The following is a 17,177-nucleotide window of genomic DNA, read 5'->3' on the forward strand; positions in this document are numbered from 1 at the left end:
TGATCAAAGGAGCGTGCTGTCACGCTTGATGGACAAGGGCATCCCTTGCTTGGGTATGGATTTTAAGACATTGTCCATAGAGACGCAGTTATCCCAGGGTCAAACGGTCGGGAGGCGGATGAGCCTTTCACAACGCTTAAAGTGCCAAGTAACTAATTAGTGATTAGTATTTTAACGCAGACACGCTTGGCAAACGGTGGCAATTAAACGAGCCTAGAGTTTAACCTGCAGACCCACGCTCGACAGTTAGGTGCCGTTGACCTTGGCCAAAAGGTAAGGGGTTACTCTACTACTATATATTATCATTGTATGTGGCTCCTAAGACTCCTCCTTTAACTCCAACTTCCGCGATGCAAAGTGAGTCTAACGGCGAATCACAACGAAAGTAAATCAGCAAATGGAATCATCTCAGGTGGCTCTTCGAGATTCTTTCACAACCTGCAGCAGATGGAGAGCCCTGAGAGGCGGTTGGCTGGCTATGCTCTTTTACACAGAGAACAAATTCTATAAACTAGAAATACTTATAACAAGAAAGAGCAGTCAAACAAAAAAAGGCTGGATTAATATCCAAAAACCATGTTTTACGTTAGCTCATAAAAGGGGTTTTAAATAGATTAACATTTATTTTTATAATTTAATTTTTAGGATGTCTTTATTATCTCAACTAGCAAAAGTTAATATATATTATATGCAATAAAATTATACAAAAGTTAAAAACTTTAATTTTTCCTATCCTGACAAAACTGACTTGTCTTATTAATATGATTTTTCCATATGTGTATTTTAAAAATAATTTTGGAAAATAAATTGTAATAATAGATCAGTTTCTCTTTTTAGAATAAACAAAACTGCATTTTTCTCTGTGTATCATATTGGATGGCTGGATGTGTGGATGGATGGAGGAAAACTTTATAAAGATCCGCACTAGCCGCGCTTCGCTTCACACCTGCTCGCATCGCAAAGAGCTGCAAACCACAAGCGTCCGCAGAAGTTATAAGACTCAAAAATTCAACCGGCAACGGTACTCGGAACTCCGTTCGGACTATTATGTAAGATTAGGCAATCTGCGAACACACATCCACTTACATACTCGCCCAACTCCCCCACTTGGCGGCTGATTCTATTTGGCAAGTTGCACTTGAGTGATTTTTCGGGCTTCCAAAAAAAAAAAACAAAAAACGGAAAACCAACAAACCTTTGAACAGACGTGCAATATGTAAAGCGGCCCAAATGACGTAGCCGAGAAAACCCGACCAAAGAGCTGCCAACCAAAGATCGCGCAATATCAAAAAGCATTATCGAAAGTGAGACCAAGACAAAACCTCCCCCGCCCTCCGAAAAAATAAGAGCTACCGTTTTGTATCGCTTAAAGACCAACATCGGATCCGGATCGTCAACTTTTATGACCAACGTCGCGAGGATTTGCTAAGCGCCCCGAAATGGGCCAAGTTGTTCGGTGTCAGTTGGTCAAAGTGCGTGCCGAGCTGTGAACTGTGAACCGTGAATCGGGCTTGTGGGTGTGAAAAAAAGCGCGTTGGAAAACCCAAATTGAGTTGAGCAGGTCAGTGCTCAAACTGCCCTGAAAACAAGAGGCTAAACGGATTTAAATTAAAGGAACTTGTATTAAATAGGTAAGTACTTTGTTTGGCATTTTAAAAATAGCAAAAATATGGGACTTTGGTAAAGGGTTATAAGATTTTTTAAAAATTAAAATAAAATTATAAATTTGTCAGCATAAATCAAAGAATTTAAAAGTTTAAAGCTTATATTTTGGTATTGTAATCTGTTTAAGCTTTTTAAAATTAAACACCGTTTTAATATTTTGGATTGTTATCTGATTAGACCCTTTTTAACATATTAGAAAAGCTTAAAGCAACATTGGTTTTTTAAGGAATACCATAAGTAGATAAGAAAAGTTTAGGTCTTTGAAAACACAATCACTTTTGAGTTTCAAGAAAGTAAACTAAATAACCTCAATATTTAAGCAATTCTTAAGACTCAAAACGCAACCCACTTTAAAATGTTTGATTCGAATTTAAGGGCTGATCTTACAAAGACTCTTTTAAAAAATCAAACTGCTATTATATTATTCTACCAAAAGGAATTGTCAAAGACCCAAACCGTTTTAACCACCAACCAATAACGTATTTGGAACCGTTAGGTATTTGCAATTAATGCAGGCAAAAGAAAACGGCTCAAGGTCAGTTAAATGCGATTAACTATAATTATAAAAGCCAAGTGTAGGAGCAAAAGCAGAAGAACAACACCAACAAGAGTGGCAAATAATGAAAGCCAAAAACCGAAACCAAATGCCCAAGAAGAAGAAGCGGCAACAACATCAACTATTGCATAACAGAGCCCAACTACACAGCAAAGCGAAAAAAAAAACAATAAACAAACATGAAACAAACACCAACAAGAAGTTGAAGTAATTATAACAACAATTAAGCAAACGGCGTGCGTTTTTACAGCTAAGCGAAAAGGCAGCCAAGCATTTTGGTGGGCGAGGAGTAAATGCGGGGCGGATCATATCGTTCATTAAAATGTAATCCAAGTTTAAGCGCAGACTGAAATCTTAGACGGCGGGTTCTGCGTGGGCCATAATTAAACCATCGCAACGGGTGACAGTTTTATGGCTTTGACCTTAACGCCAGACAAACGGAGTTAGAAGATGATGTATCTGAAGTAGTCATTGTTCTGGCCATAACTTCAACGACATTGATAGGAAGGAAAACTAGCATGGCGAAGAGTCCAACGGAAGTTACATTATGCTTGATAGATAACCTGAGATATAACCTTAAGATAGACTGGTAATTTAATTAAACTATCCCAAGAACATATATTTAGTTTGACTGAAGTATTTGGAACTAAATGAAAGTTAAAGAGCCTCAAAAATAATTTGACATAAAAACACCAAAAGCTTAAAGGGCATAATAAAAGGTATATACTAATTACAATCTTATTTTAACTACATATTTATAATATATGAGAGTTTTGTGTTAAAGAATGTCGACTTATTAAATCTAATATTTTAATCATTTTAAGAAAACAAACTCAAAAAAATAATTACAACATTAATAAAAGATTGATTTAAAATAAACCAAAATTATTACTCAATTTAAGTAGAAAAGCCAAGACAGCTTAAACAGTTATTAACCATAGAAAAATGACCTCTATCTTTATGATCTGCCATAAATCAAGTTACGGGCACCGCAGAGATGCCCAAGATCTTCCACTTATGCACATTGGCCACAATTAATTTATGAAGCACAAACTTCCTTCCTGCCAGCACGCATTTGGTGTAACCAACGGCGGACAACACTTGAGTGACCACTACCAAGGTCAGCGTGGGGCAGCACCAAGCATGACGATAATTATGATACTGATACTGATACAAATACTGATACCGATTCATATTCGCATTCCGATAATATTGAATGGTCCCCTATGGGACTCCATCTCGATCTTTGCAGCTGCCAGTCGAGTGACGGACATGAAGATGAGCAGATTACCCAAGCGCTTCGGTCAGATTCTGCTGATGATGCTGCTGATGAAGCTGCAGGTAAGGAACCTTTCACCTCCGACCGGTTGCCCAACGCGAAGTGCATTGCCCAAGTGGCGGCCGATGGGAAATCTAATCTATTTAACAGTTCTTAGCATGAACTTCCTGATTAGGCCTCATGAACCGTAGCCGATCGTTGGCCAATCGGCCAGCCCGTCTAACGGATATGCTCTGCTCTAATGCAGATTGCGTATCGACCGCGAGCGGAAGAAGCTTTGTCTGCCCGAAATTATGTGGCTTTGTTGCTGATGCAGCACTTTTACTGTTTCTACTTCTTTCGCGGACTCATAAAACCCAAGACTTAAGACACAAACTCGACCGAGTGATTTATGGCATTGCGTATACGCCCCACGTGCCGCACGCACTTTTGTAAAAGCTTCGTTTTTTTTTTGCAGCTGCAGCCCATTAGCGGTTTGGAACAAAGCACAGACTACACGGTTGTTAGCAAAAGTGCAGGTGTGGCCACCACCACTTCGGCACCACCCACGCTGGTGCCACCACTACGCATTTTTAAAGGTCGCATTCAGACCACAACTCCATCTGGATTATCCACTTCTGGTAGTCGTCCTTTGGCCGCTGGAGCTGAAGCGCAACAGGAGTTGGTTGGCATCTCCAAGTCTTACATCTCCGGACCCACCACACAACCCTCGAAGTTGTCTAAAAGAGCTGGATTAGCAGGGCCTAAAAAGTTCCCGAAGGATGTGCGCAATCGCAGCAGCAATGCTGTGGAACGCAACAAGCTACAACACGAAGTGGTGAGTTTTTATATAAAAGTGTACAGACTTTTTAAATGATTTATTTTGTAATAAAAGCCCGATCACGTGCCCGACTCTTCTGGCTTTATACCCCATCGCATTGGCCATCCTGTGCACCTGGATTACGGTTCTACGGGCGTTGATTCCAGTGGAGCTCCTACAGGAAGCGGAGGATATCATGCTGCGCCCTATGAAAACAGCAAATGGCAGGAGGAATACTGGGATCAGGAATACGCGGGACAACAGCACCAACACAATGGAACCAGAGTGCAGCGTAAGTATTATTTATTTGCTAACTAAAAAAGAAAATTTTTAGAAACAACTACATCAGAAATACTTTTAAAATATTTTCTATATTTACCCAACATAGACATCGAAGCGGAATGTCAGGATGACTATATGAAGATACGCATTGGCTTCAATGGCTCTTTCAGTGGTTTGCTTTATTCAGCTGGTTATGCTTATGATCCAGACTGTATGTACATCAATGGATCTGGTAGGGACTACTACGAATTTTATATTCAATTAAATCGATGTGGTACATTGGGCAAGAATTCTCTGCAAGAGGAAAGTCGCAAGAATCCCACGGTGCGTATGATTAATATAAGTATTTATCATTAAATAATAGGTTATATTTCTGCTATAGAACTTTATGTGGAATACGGTAACAGTGCAGTATAATCCACTGATTGAAGAGGAGTATGATGAGCACTTCAAGGTCACCTGCGAGTATGGCTATGATTTCTGGAAAACTGTGACATTTCCCTTTCTAGATGTGGAGTAAGTTCGCAGCTTAAGATTAATAATTATTTATTAATAATTTATTTTACCTAGGGTGGCCACTGGTAATCCTGTAGTCTTTACACTAAGTCCACCCGAATGCTATATGGAAATCCAGAATGGCTATGGCATTGGAGGTCCACGTGTGACTGGTCCAGTGCGTGTGGGCGATCCCCTGACCTTGATCATCTACATGAGGAGCAAATATGGTAAATGCACTTAACCTTAGCATCTAAAGTGGTCTATTAATGGCGATCGGGCGGTCCACAGACGGCTTCGACATTGTGGTCAACGATTGCTATGCACACAATGGCGCCAACAAGCGGATACAACTCATCGATCAGCACGGTTGTCCGGTGGATGACAAGCTCATCTCACGCTTCAGGGGTTCCTGGTCGGATTCTGGAGTGTACGAGACCCAGGTGTATGCCTACATGAAGACCTTCCGGTTCACTGGCTCCCCGGCGCTCTATATTGAGTGCGATGTGCGGATGTGCCATGGGCGGTGTCCAGTAAGTAATGCCTTGCATTGCATATAATGGTCCAAAATTGGAAATTCCTACCTTGTTTTACTCGTTATAAAAATTCAAAATACTAATATTTTTATGGATGAAAATAAGGATATTTGTGTCAAAAATCCATTTTTTAACATAATATTAATAATATTAGGCATATGAGTGTTACAAAAACATCTTAATCATATTTACACTTGTTAAAATAATTAAAAATTATTTTTTCACAGAGCCAACCATGTCACTGGAGAAATCTAAAGGCGGTGACCAAGCGCGACACCTCGAATATGACGGCCACAAATCTTTCCATGCCGCCATTATCCGCCGAAGGCGATGGCTTGACCACGGAGAATCCGCCAGCGAATTCGCTTTCGGAGAACGTAAATCTCTTCCAGTCACTTCGAGTTTTGCAAGAGGGGGAAACTGATGGGGATGATGTGTATGCCCATCGGCAGTCGAAGCCCTTGTCGCCACACCAAACCTGCCTGAAGACCTCGACATTTTCGGCGCTGACCGCTGGCTGCTCGGCGATATTGTGTGTGCTTACAGTAACCCTCTTCATTGCCTGCTCGAGATTAAAGCGCCGCAAGGAGTCCTCACTGTACGACTCGTATATAGCACACAAAGGACAAATCGATTGATAGCACGCAATCTGGCCAAGTTTTGGCCTTGTTCTGAGCACATTGTGTATATAGCTTTTGACCCACAACATTCTGTTTTAGTTAGAGCTAAGTTTGCTGTAGTCTTTTTATTAGGTTCTGCGTGTTAGACTTAAGTTTTGATTTTGCCAACTATGATCGTGGGTAGAAAGGTGAAGAGCTCCCACGATTTCTTAAAATTATAAACATTTTCAAATTCTTTCTTAATAAATAAAGTATTTAAAATGGAATTTTTTAAACGAAAATTGGTTTGTTTTACTTATTTTGCATGTATGTTCAAAGAATTTTTAAATTATAAAACAAGAAAAGATACAAGTAAGAATTAAGAACTATTGAATATACTAAAAAAAAAACTTTATGATTATTTAATTTTCTTTATCATATTTTCGAAGTTATTACCTTCTTAACATAGTTTACCAATTATCTACATGTCTTTTAAAAAATCTTTTTTTTGCCTACTTTTAGGCTGCAGCAAAACCAATAAAAATGGTGACTGTAAAAAATGTTGCTTGCACTTGGGCTTGCCTCTTATAATCTCTTCAATTTGCTTAATTTGAAATGTAAGTCTGGCCTTAGGAGGCGTGTTTTTGCGTTACCGCTTATGCCGCTCCATGTGGCAGGCATAAGGAAGTCGAAGGTGACTCGTGCCACCTGTAACACTTCCTCATGGGACCGGCTTTGTCCTCAGCCATTGACACGACCATTTTCGGTGCTTTTGGAGAGCTTGTCACCGAGCCATCGAGATTTATGTGTTTTGACTGGCTTTTGTCGGTCGTGCACCTAGCCGCATGATTTTCGCTTGTTGCCGCTTCCAAGGTACTGGGTTTGACACAAATTTGTGACTGCGGCGCGCCGCAAAGCATTGCCCAAAAAGTGTTAATATGGTTGAGGACTTTTAATATTGCCCAACCGAAACTGCAACTTCGGCTGCATCTGCATTAGCAGCAGCCGCAGAAATACACTGCTAATTGTGCAATTTTCGATGGCCCGCTCATTTGGCCTCTATTATTGTTTTGGCAAACGCTCATCGCCTGTTCTTGGGTGTAAAAATTAACACGGAATTGGCCAGAGCCAACGGCTAATTAATTTATTTGGCTGTGCGAAAACAAACAAAAGAACCCACACACAATAACAATCCAAATGTTTATGATATCACATTACATTTTTATGCAGAATGACAGTGTTTTTTTTCACACACAGTTTTGCATACAATGATTGTGGCTGGCTGTTTTTTTTGCTCATTTATGATTAATGACAGTTTAAGAAGCGAGTGAGCAAAACACACTAATTGAATCATAAGCTGGACGTGGCTCTCTAAAATTTAAAATGCCGCGACATGCCTTGGCTCTTTCTTTGCATAACGACCCCGCCCAGTGTGTTTTTAGGTGATTTCTCCATTTTTTCTAGGCCATCTCATCCATCTCGGCCACGTAGATCAGTGGCTTTGCTCAAGACGACCTTGAGCAAAGTGTTTCAATTGAATGCAGCGAAATGATTAACTAAAAATTTATGAAGATACAGAAATTAATTTGATGTAATTTGCGTTGGCGTTGCCATTGATTTTATCGCTCTCTAGTGGCGAGGAAAAACCTGCCTCTTGGCTGCTGGTGACACCAAAATGGCACCAAAATGGCACCCAAATTGCGCCAACCGAGCCGCACAAAGGCTTCAAAGCTGTGCTTTTTATGCGCTCCACGGCGACCTTAGAGTTTTTTAGAGTTTTTGCCCAGCGCAGCCGCATGTCTCATAACTTGCACGTTCGTGGCCTGAGTTTTTCGTCTTTCGTCTTTCGTTGCATTGTATTGCGCTGTCATGCGCACATGAAAATCATCATCAGCAAGCCGGGCCAGCCAAACGTCGAAGAAAAACCACACGGAAAAAAGAGATCGTTTTTCACTATAAATTATCGGGTCAAAATATATCAAGATCAATCAAATGGCTTATTCCACTTCTCTTTAAAGTAAAAACTTTTATTACATGCTTTGCTTACCGAACTCTCATTTTCTTAAGCATTTTATTATTAAATGAAACATCTTTTAGATTTGACATAGTTTTTAAAAATGCAAACTTAATATACAAGCTATTTTTATCTTGGTATTACATATTTGTGATCTTTTACATCAATAATTTATTTCATGTGATATAGTTAACACAAAAACAAAAACACAAACATTTTCTTTTTGGCAATTTCCTAAAATATATTATATATATATTATATATATTTTTCAACAAAATACATATTTTTACTCTCTAAGTTTATGGCTTAAAATGGTAATCAAATAATATTTTTTAAAGTGCATTAAAGGCAACTTCAGCAACACCATTAAAATCAGTAATGTAAAAATATGCTTTCATTACCAAATGTCTAGCGCGCAAGTATTAATACACATGGAATGTATAATGTTTTCCTTTGGGCAACTCATCGTTGTCTCTTTTCAGTTTTTTCTGTGCAGAGAATCTTTAAACGCTTTTCGGTCTTCATTGTACTTGTTTTTCCCCACCCTTAATAGATTAAATAAATTGTGCAGCTATCAATCAATTCACGGAAGTTTTTCAATACACCCATCCATTTGGCAATTTGATTCAAAATGTAATTAAAGGTTGAGACAAGTGCTGACGGCTGAATGAGTTTTGGAAACCGAAAAGGTCAAAAATTATTGCCTGTCCATAAAAGACCTATGGAAGAATGGGCTTGCATTATCAGATAACTGGAACAAATTTAGCTCAATTGTAGTTTTATTTTGTAAATTTTTTGAAAAGTGTCTTGGCAACTTAGTGCAAATTTATTTAAGCCATTTAGGCGCAATGAGGAACTGCGCTTTGCTAATGATACCCACCAGCGATTAGTCGCAGTCGAAACCCAGCTAAAAAAGCTATGAAACGACAAATTAAATGCCACGCCCACATGACCTTTTGAGGCGTTGCCTTTGTTCATTATTTTTTGTTGTTTCTCGCTAAATTTATAGGCCCAAGTGTTGTGTCATAATTAAACATTTTTATAACACAATAAAGCAAGATTATCAAATAGCGGAAGCATTCTTCCATTTACTTTTCGCAATCACTGTGGTGGAAACTTTTTGTGGGAGGGCGGCAACCCTGGAGGCCAAGCACATGTGAACCAAAATTATCAACAGCTGATAAGGCCAACTGCTTTTGTTTACAAACTAAAGATAGGTGGAAGGGTGGGTTGCGGAAAAACATCTTTTGAAAAGAGAGTGCTTTCCTAATTTCACTCTCATTTATCCGGGATTTTAGCGCCTGCGTCCTTGCATTTCTTTTCAGTTTTGGCTGCTGCGCTCTAGAAAGTCAGAATCCCATTGATTTTTATCCAGAATCCCGAAGTAGAGTTCTTAATCCGCACCCAAACTGACGGCTCCAGTTCAAGACGAAAAGTTCGGAAAGAAAAATCATTAAAAAGCTGTTAAAATTAAGCAAAATATTTAAAAAGAAATAACCAAAATCAAGAGAAGCTTGAGTTGAGGTGAAGTGTGCGTTTTCAAGATGTTCGACCGGGTCTAAGTCTGAGTTTTTTGTGTCTACAGTTTTGGGGCGTGGGCCCAGCCAAACCCGATAGCTCCAAATTTGGCCATGTCCCTGGAGTAAGTGAAAAGTGGAAAAATCATGGAGTCTTCCAGCAAATCCTGGCTGCTGTGCAGCATCCTGCTGATCCTGGCAATTTCTTTGGGTACGTACTTTGGGCTGCGACGGCAAGGACTGGTTGTTCGCCCCGCCTCCTTTCGGGCTGGGGCGGTTATGTAATTACCAAAAAAAAAAAAAAAACCAAGAAGAGGCCTTGAAAAATCTTTGTTAACTCTGCTAATCGTTTCTTAGACCCCGCAAACAAAAAAAAAAGCCAACTATCTTTCTATTTCTCTTCTCTTAGCTAGCTTACGATTTTACAGCAATGATTTGATTTTTTTCTTAAATTTACGCTTTGCGCTGGCAGCGCCGCCTTAACAAGTTCTCCAAGCTCTCATTGCCAACCACCAAGAACCAACAACTACCACCACCGGCCCTTCAGCTCCTGGCATCCAACGTTTTGTGTATATAGCTTAGCCACACTACCCCCAAACAACAACAAAAAGAACAACAAATAAAGTATAGCAACTATATCCAGTAGACCAGCAACCGCCACACAACCACCGACAAATCTCGACTTGCGATTGCCCCGAAAATAAATGAGACTTGGAGAATCTGCCAAAGCGTCGCTGCTGCAGCGCTGCAAACGAAAAAAAAAATACCGAAAAAATTATAACCGAATCACAACTGCGCTAGTCATCAACTCTATGTAAACTAACTATATATTCCGTAATCTCAAGTAGAAACCCTCATAGCACATCCCGCACTCGATTCAGTGCCGCCCCACAGACTAGATCTTCTGCCATAGCTCTATCTTTAAATAGATTTACTTAACCCTAGCTTAGCTCTAGCTATCTATCTCGCTCTCTGTCTCTTGCTCTCTCATTTTCGCTCCCGCTCTCTCCAAATCTCTCCAATGCTCGACATCTATAAACTTCTGTACCTGAACCAGAAACTATACTTCCAGTACACCTGCATACTCGTCTTACTCTATGAATATTATATATAAACATATATCCCCCAGCTATAATCGCTTTTGTAATTAAACCTTTCTCCAGAGTCCCCTCTGCATCTCTCTCTCGCTCTCTCTCTCTCTTTGACTCTCTATCTCTCTGCCTCTGTCCACACCCCCCAAAAAAAAAAGTTCCCATGACTATGTATCTACGAAAAGCGTGGTAGCCAAGGTCCTTGAGGGACCCGCAGGATGGGTGGTGGCGTACAGCATCCGACCGACCACCGCAACCGAAATGAACAGCAACCGAAAAGAAACAGAAAATGCAAATCAAACGAAAATGCAATGAACTGAACCAACAATGCATATATGCTATATATACGTGTATATAAAGATTTCTGTATCAACTGCCGAATCTTAATTCATACTCCTTCTCTTCTGAGCAGTCCAAGAAGTAACGAAAAGAAAAGCAAATAGAAATTGTAGTCGAATTTCGCATAGACAGAACCCCCCAATCAGGTTTAGAGTTATATTTGGTATATAAGAAACGAAAAAATATTAGTACATTCACATTCATTCGCATACACAGACACACATGCACATTCAGACATTCGCTTAGTATTTATCATCATAAATGTATACCCAACCCAAAAATCATATCGTTCACCTAGCGTTAATTGCAGCTCCAAAAAGGTGTTTCGAAAGCCACGCACTCACACTGTAGCAGAAGTGGTCGTGCTCCATATATGAGACCATACACACGCACACACTCGAACGACAAGGATAACCCGGTCACACACACATGCGGCGGAGAGTGTGGGCCCCAGCATCTCTGAGCTTTCCTCTCCCTCTTTGCCACTCTCTCTCTCTCCCGCTCTTTCGAAGGACATTGCCGTATGTGTGACGTGAGCTTTTCCGGATAAAGCTCACTCAGCTGTCAAACAGAAAGGAAAACAACTGTAACAGGGACTATAGCCATCTCTGTCCCTTGTAGAAAATAGAAGTGGAAACTCCCGTTAGAATATCCCTGCTGGGACGCCAATACAATGTTGCACTTTGTTGAGCACATTTTACCGAATAGCTAGCTCTGTAATCTTCTAACCTTAGTAATTTGTTGTGCCAGGACTCTAGGACTGTAAGAATCACGAGGCACTCGCATTAAACCATCCTCTATGTGGGGGGGTATAGCCACTTCCCCATCTCATAGTTCTTGTTTAATGCAAGTGCCTCCCATGCGGCGTATACTCAACGTAGGCCAGAACAACAGCAACAACATCAACAGTGCCACTAGCACACCACCACCACAACTAAAACCACCACAAAAGACACCCACCTGCACTACCAAAAATACAGCCACTGAAAAATTAACCACAATCGAGCGGTTCTCATGTGTCGTCCATTTTTGTTTTACTTTCCCAATCAAAATTCCAAAGTGATGCTGAATTTGAAGACGATGAATCGGTATAAAGTCTGAGAATGCCTCTGTCCTATCTGCTCTCTCTCTCTCTCTCTCTTTCACTCTTCCTGTCTCTCTCTCGCTCTGTCTCTGTCTAACTCTATCTGTCTATAAGCTAAATCATCCCAAGCCCATTCAAAAAAAAATTCTAAAAAAATGAACAACAAGAAAAACTTAAACAAAGAATACAACAACTTTGCTCATCCGTTCGTTTCTTTGTTTCTCTGTATTTTCTTTCATTACTTTTGCCTTTGGAAACCCTATGTGTTATTGTGTGCCCACCATTATGCTTTAATTAAACCCTATATTCCCTCCTCGCAATTCCCGAATGTTTGTGTACCCGCTTCCGTTTCTTGGGTTCGCTTCCGTTTCCGTTTCTGTATCCGTTTTCCGTTGTGTTTTTTAGTCAGTGCATCCGAAGATGAAGAGCGCTTGGTGCGTGACCTCTTTCGAGGCTACAATAAACTCATACGACCCGTACAGAATATGACACAAAAAGTTGGAGTAAGATTTGGTTTGGCGTTCGTACAGCTAATCAATGTCGTAAGTGTTCTCAAAATCAAATTTGTCAATCAAAAAACAACCTGAATAATAACAATAAGATTATGCTAATAAAAAAAAAACAAAAATCATAACTAACATTCGTAGAGTGTAAATGTGTTTTCGAGTTCTGTTCCTAACAAATTCTTCAGTTTCGTTGCTGTCATTTATCGTCCATATAAAAAAAACAAAAAAAATAACATACACACACACAAACACGCCCATTGACAGTCAGCAACACCCATACACACACACACAAACACATGCACTGGCTGCTCCCTCGGCCACGCCCCCCGTCGCGGGAGATGGGTGGGGCGGGGGCGGGAGGAGGGGCGCATCCAAAGTTTTCAGTTTCGGTTATGCTTTGTAAATAATTACGTACACGTTGTCTTGACTTTGTATGTTTGTAGTGAACTTGATGCTAGTAAATCAAATACAAAATACAAATACTAACCCTAAACAATTAAGATTAAACAAGCAAAACAAACTAACCAACTAACTAACTAACTTACCAACTAAAGTAAAGCCACATGCGAAATAATGTCTTAACTGCCTTCCCACCCGCTCTCTCTCTCGATTTCTCGATTGTGTACGCCAAAATATCGATTCGATTTCGATTCGTTCCGAATCTCAAATGCAAATCGTACTATTACTCCGTACTTCGTACCGTTCTCTCACACCACCAAACCACCAACCAACCAACCAACCAACCAACTAACCAACCAACCAACCAACCACCAAACCACCACCATCTGATCACAAATCAAAACCGAAAAACAAAACGAATTCCCGAAAAAAAAAAAATTCACCATAAAAACCGAAAATCGAAAACCGATCAAGAATGAGAAAAATCAAATTATGAAATCAAACGTTTGGTTACGTTTGGTTTGGTACGACTACCAGCTGCAGTGGGATGAGGCCGACTACGGCGGCATCGGGGTTTTGCGTCTGCCCCCCGACAAGGTTTGGAAGCCGGACATTGTGCTCTTCAATAAGTGAGTAAATGGCCATTTTCTCTAGCTAACCCATCTCAACTCCAACTCCAACTCCAACTCTGTACACTATAAGTCAAGAACAAGAAAACAAAAGAAACCGTAGGCGAAAGTCGGAGCTTTTCTCGTTACTATCGCTGTGAATGAATGCCCGAAATTAATATTGTACTTTTCCGCCCCCTAGTGCCGATGGTAACTACGAGGTGCGCTACAAGTCCAACGTGCTGATCTATCCCACTGGCGAGGTCCTCTGGGTTCCGCCGGCCATTTACCAGAGCTCCTGCACCATCGACGTCACCTACTTCCCCTTCGACCAGCAGACCTGCATCATGAAGTTCGGTTCGTGGACCTTCAACGGCGATCAGGTCTCACTCGCCCTGTACAACAACAAGAACTTTGTGGACCTGTCCGACTACTGGAAGTCGGGCACCTGGGACATCATAGAGGTGCCCGCCTATCTGAACGTCTACGAGGGCGACAGCAACCATCCCACGGAAACGGACATCACCTTCTACATCATCATCCGACGCAAAACGCTCTTCTACACCGTGAATTTGATTCTGCCCACGGTGCTGATTTCGTTCCTCTGCGTTTTGGTATTTTACCTGCCAGCCGAAGCCGGCGAGAAGGTAAGATTGGGATCGTCGATTGGTGATCAAATCCCGCTTTTAGAGGGTCACATCTGGTCACGGGTGGGGTCAAGTCAAGAGTACTATACACTTTGAACAGATATCTAATATCATAACCCGCCTAGATATTGTCAAACCACTTATTTCCCTATAATTAATGATCAAAACATCTTTGTAAACATTAATTAGCTTAACTTCAGCATCTGGTTTTTAATTTGGCTAATTCCAAAAAACAAGATTGATTAATTCCAATTCGATACGCCGCTGAGCTTACAAATTTGATAAACATCTAAAAAAATAGTTTTAATTGAGGCACAGTCTTTTGTTTTTTGTTTTTTTTTTGAATATTTAATTACTATCATATTTATTTTAAAATTGCGTATATATTTTTTGATGATTCTGTAAGCATAAAAGCAAAATCAATGTTATTAAATTTAAGTTTATTCATACTTTTAAAGCTAAAAACTCGGCACCGATGCATAAAACAAATTTTATTAAATATAGGTTTGTTATTCAAATTTTTTAAAATTTTCTACCGAGAAGTTCTTGCGACTGTTTTTTCCTTTTGCTTGGTACCTTTTTGAGCTGGTTTTTTAGGTGGGGTCACGGCCATTACCCGATCGGTTAATAACGATGTTTGTTCCCAGGTTACGCTTGGTATTAGCATTTTGCTGTCACTGGTTGTGTTCCTGTTGCTGGTGTCGAAGATTCTGCCGCCGACGTCGCTGGTGCTGCCGCTGATCGCCAAGTATCTGCTGTTCACCTTCATCATGAACACGGTGTCCATCCTGGTGACCGTGATCATCATCAACTGGAACTTCCGTGGGCCGCGCACCCACCGCATGCCCATGTACATCCGCTCCATCTTCCTGCACTACCTGCCCGCCTTCCTCTTCATGAAGCGTCCGCGGAAGACCCGTCTGCGCTGGATGATGGAGATGCCCGGCATGAGCATGCCCGCCCACCCCCACCCCTCCTACGGCTCGCCGGCCGAGCTGCCCAAGCATATCAGCGCCATCGGGGGCAAGCAGTCCAAGATGGAGGTCATGGAGCTGTCCGACCTGCACCACCCCAACTGCAAGATCAACCGCAAGGTCAACAGCGGCGGCGAGCTGGGCCTGGGCGACGGCTGCCGCCGGGAGAGCGAGTCCTCCGACTCCATCCTGCTCTCCCCGGAGGCCAGCAAGGCCACCGAGGCGGTGGAGTTCATCGCCGAGCACTTGAGGAACGAGGATCTGTACATTCAGGTGAGCAAGTAGAACTTGGGGCATCATGGACAGTAAAAAACTAAGAAAAGAAAGAAGGGGAGTATTTTACTTCTGCACTGATACAAAAATGGAATAGTAAAAATAAGTATCTGAATCTAAGCAATAAATTAAATACTTAATTGAATCATTTAATATTCAAATATTTTAGTAAAGTGAAAAATATTATTTCTATTTGTACAAAGTTAGGCTAAATTCTTAAAGTAAATTCACAAGTAAATACAGATTTGTAAAACACATTATATTCCTTTTTCTTTAATTAATTGACAACTGATTGAGTCATTAAGTCATAAACATTCCTGTGTTTAAGAGTAGTTATCAAAATCATTTTGACAAAACTGTAGTTGTGGGAAAATCCTAAAAAAAAGAATAATTTAAAATGATTATAATATGGCAGCTAACAAAGTGATTTAATCATTGAACACAGATGAAAATATTATGTTAGCATAGTTGAATAGTTAAATTAATAGTAACTTCAAAATTATTAAAATTAATACTAAATTAAGCTGAAAACCCATAAATGGACAGCTGTTGTCAGGAAAACAAATTACAATATGGTAATAAACATTCGATTAATTAATTATTTATAGTTAGATAATTATGAAAAAAACTTTAGTACTCATATTTTATTTATCTTCTGCATCGAATCCCATTCACACACCAGACTCGCGAAGATTGGAAGTACGTGGCCATGGTGATCGATCGTTTGCAGCTGTACATCTTCTTCATTGTGACCACGGCCGGAACGGTGGGCATTCTGATGGATGCCCCGCATATTTTCGAGTACGTGGATCAGGACCGCATCATCGAGATTTACAGGGGAAAGTAAGCGACAAGTGAGGACTGGGAGCAGCCAGGGGCTGAATGAAATGGTTAACAGCATTGCAAACGCAACAATAATAAGCAAAACGAGGTATTGAGACAGAAGAAAAACAATGAAAAATTGCGAAAATTAGCGCGGATTTTTAGATTTTAATAATTAAAGAACACTAAACGATATTTGCTTGAGCAGAATTAACACCTAAAATAACTAACTAATATTAACTCATTTTGGTAAGCACACGAATTGGAACACTGAACAACACACACACACTAAACAGTCGTCAAGTAAAACCAATAAGCAAATAATTCACCAGCAACAAATGTTAAACAAGTAAATCAAAAAGACAACAACCTAGTGGAATTGTGAGTAAATTTATTATTTTTAAAACGAACTTAGCTAATATAGACATATATAGAATGAAGTTTAGTTTAAGTGCAATAAACAGCGGGACGACCGTTTTCCACGAACTTGTTATTATGTTGTGCCGAACTTAATCATAAGTAATCCAGTTTTACGCATGAGATTTAAGAATGGAAACTGGAAACAGCCCCAATCAATTTGTAAATGCTTCTCAAATGCGATCGCAGCTAGCATAAAGATCGTCTTAATCGGAGGCCCAGGCTGCCAACCCGGAGCCAAACATGAAACCAATAAAAATGCAAAGTTAATTAAC

General features: G+C 40.3%; 2 protein-coding genes across 3 annotated transcripts; both read left to right on the forward strand.

Annotated features, from left to right (window-relative positions):
* Nucleotides 1-957: 957 nt before the first annotated feature.
* On the forward strand, nt 958-6,403 carry LOC108146124. Its single transcript, XM_017271969.2, has 9 exons — nt 958-1,631; nt 3,474-3,562; nt 3,958-4,317; nt 4,375-4,591; nt 4,688-4,905; nt 4,964-5,097; nt 5,152-5,306; nt 5,368-5,609; nt 5,840-6,403. The coding sequence occupies exons 2-9, from the start codon at nt 3,494-3,496 to the stop codon at nt 6,248-6,250; spliced, it is 1,806 nt and encodes a 601-aa protein (XP_017127458.1). The 5' UTR covers nt 958-1,631; nt 3,474-3,493; the 3' UTR covers nt 6,251-6,403.
* A 3,207-nt stretch (nt 6,404-9,610) lies between these two features.
* LOC108146125 (acetylcholine receptor subunit beta-like 1) lies at nt 9,611-17,176 on the forward strand. 2 transcript variants are annotated; one of them, XM_017271970.1, is made up of 7 exons: nt 9,611-9,749; nt 9,811-9,953; nt 12,662-12,798; nt 13,636-13,790; nt 13,972-14,416; nt 15,064-15,663; nt 16,346-17,176. In XM_017271970.1, the coding sequence occupies exons 2-7, from the start codon at nt 9,890-9,892 to the stop codon at nt 16,508-16,510; spliced, it is 1,566 nt and encodes a 521-aa protein (XP_017127459.1). In that variant the 5' UTR covers nt 9,611-9,749; nt 9,811-9,889; the 3' UTR covers nt 16,511-17,176. The 2 variants fall into 2 exon arrangements, with proteins under 2 accessions (XP_017127459.1, XP_041563995.1); XM_041708061.1 differs by lacking the exons at nt 9,611-9,749; nt 9,811-9,953 and having other exon boundaries at nt 9,992-12,798.
* The last annotated feature ends 1 nt before the right edge of the window (nt 17,177 follows it).

This window comes from Drosophila elegans, unplaced genomic scaffold (genome assembly GCF_018152505.1).
Source record: "Drosophila elegans isolate 14027-0461.03 unplaced genomic scaffold, ASM1815250v1 contig_208, whole genome shotgun sequence".
Classification (NCBI taxonomy): domain Eukaryota; kingdom Metazoa; phylum Arthropoda; class Insecta; order Diptera; family Drosophilidae; genus Drosophila; species Drosophila elegans.

Bases quoted from the DNA above. Each gene is read 5' to 3' on its own strand.
- LOC108146124 (XM_017271969.2), top strand. From the start codon at position 3,494: ATGAAGATGAGCAGATTACCCAAGCGCTTCGGTCAGATTCTGCTGATG. The intron at 4,318-4,374 runs GTGAGTTTTTAT...TTGTAATAAAAG, and splicing joins ACAAGCTACAACACGAAGTG to CCCGATCACGTGCCCGACTC. The intron at 5,307-5,367 runs GTAAATGCACTT...GGCGGTCCACAG, and splicing joins CTACATGAGGAGCAAATATG to ACGGCTTCGACATTGTGGTC.
- LOC108146125 (XM_041708061.1), top strand. From the start codon at position 12,412: ATGAACAACAAGAAAAACTTAAACAAAGAATACAACAACTTTGCTCAT. The intron at 13,791-13,971 runs GTGAGTAAATGG...TCCGCCCCCTAG, and splicing joins GACATTGTGCTCTTCAATAA to TGCCGATGGTAACTACGAGG. The intron at 15,664-16,345 runs GTGAGCAAGTAG...TTCACACACCAG, and splicing joins ACGAGGATCTGTACATTCAG to ACTCGCGAAGATTGGAAGTA.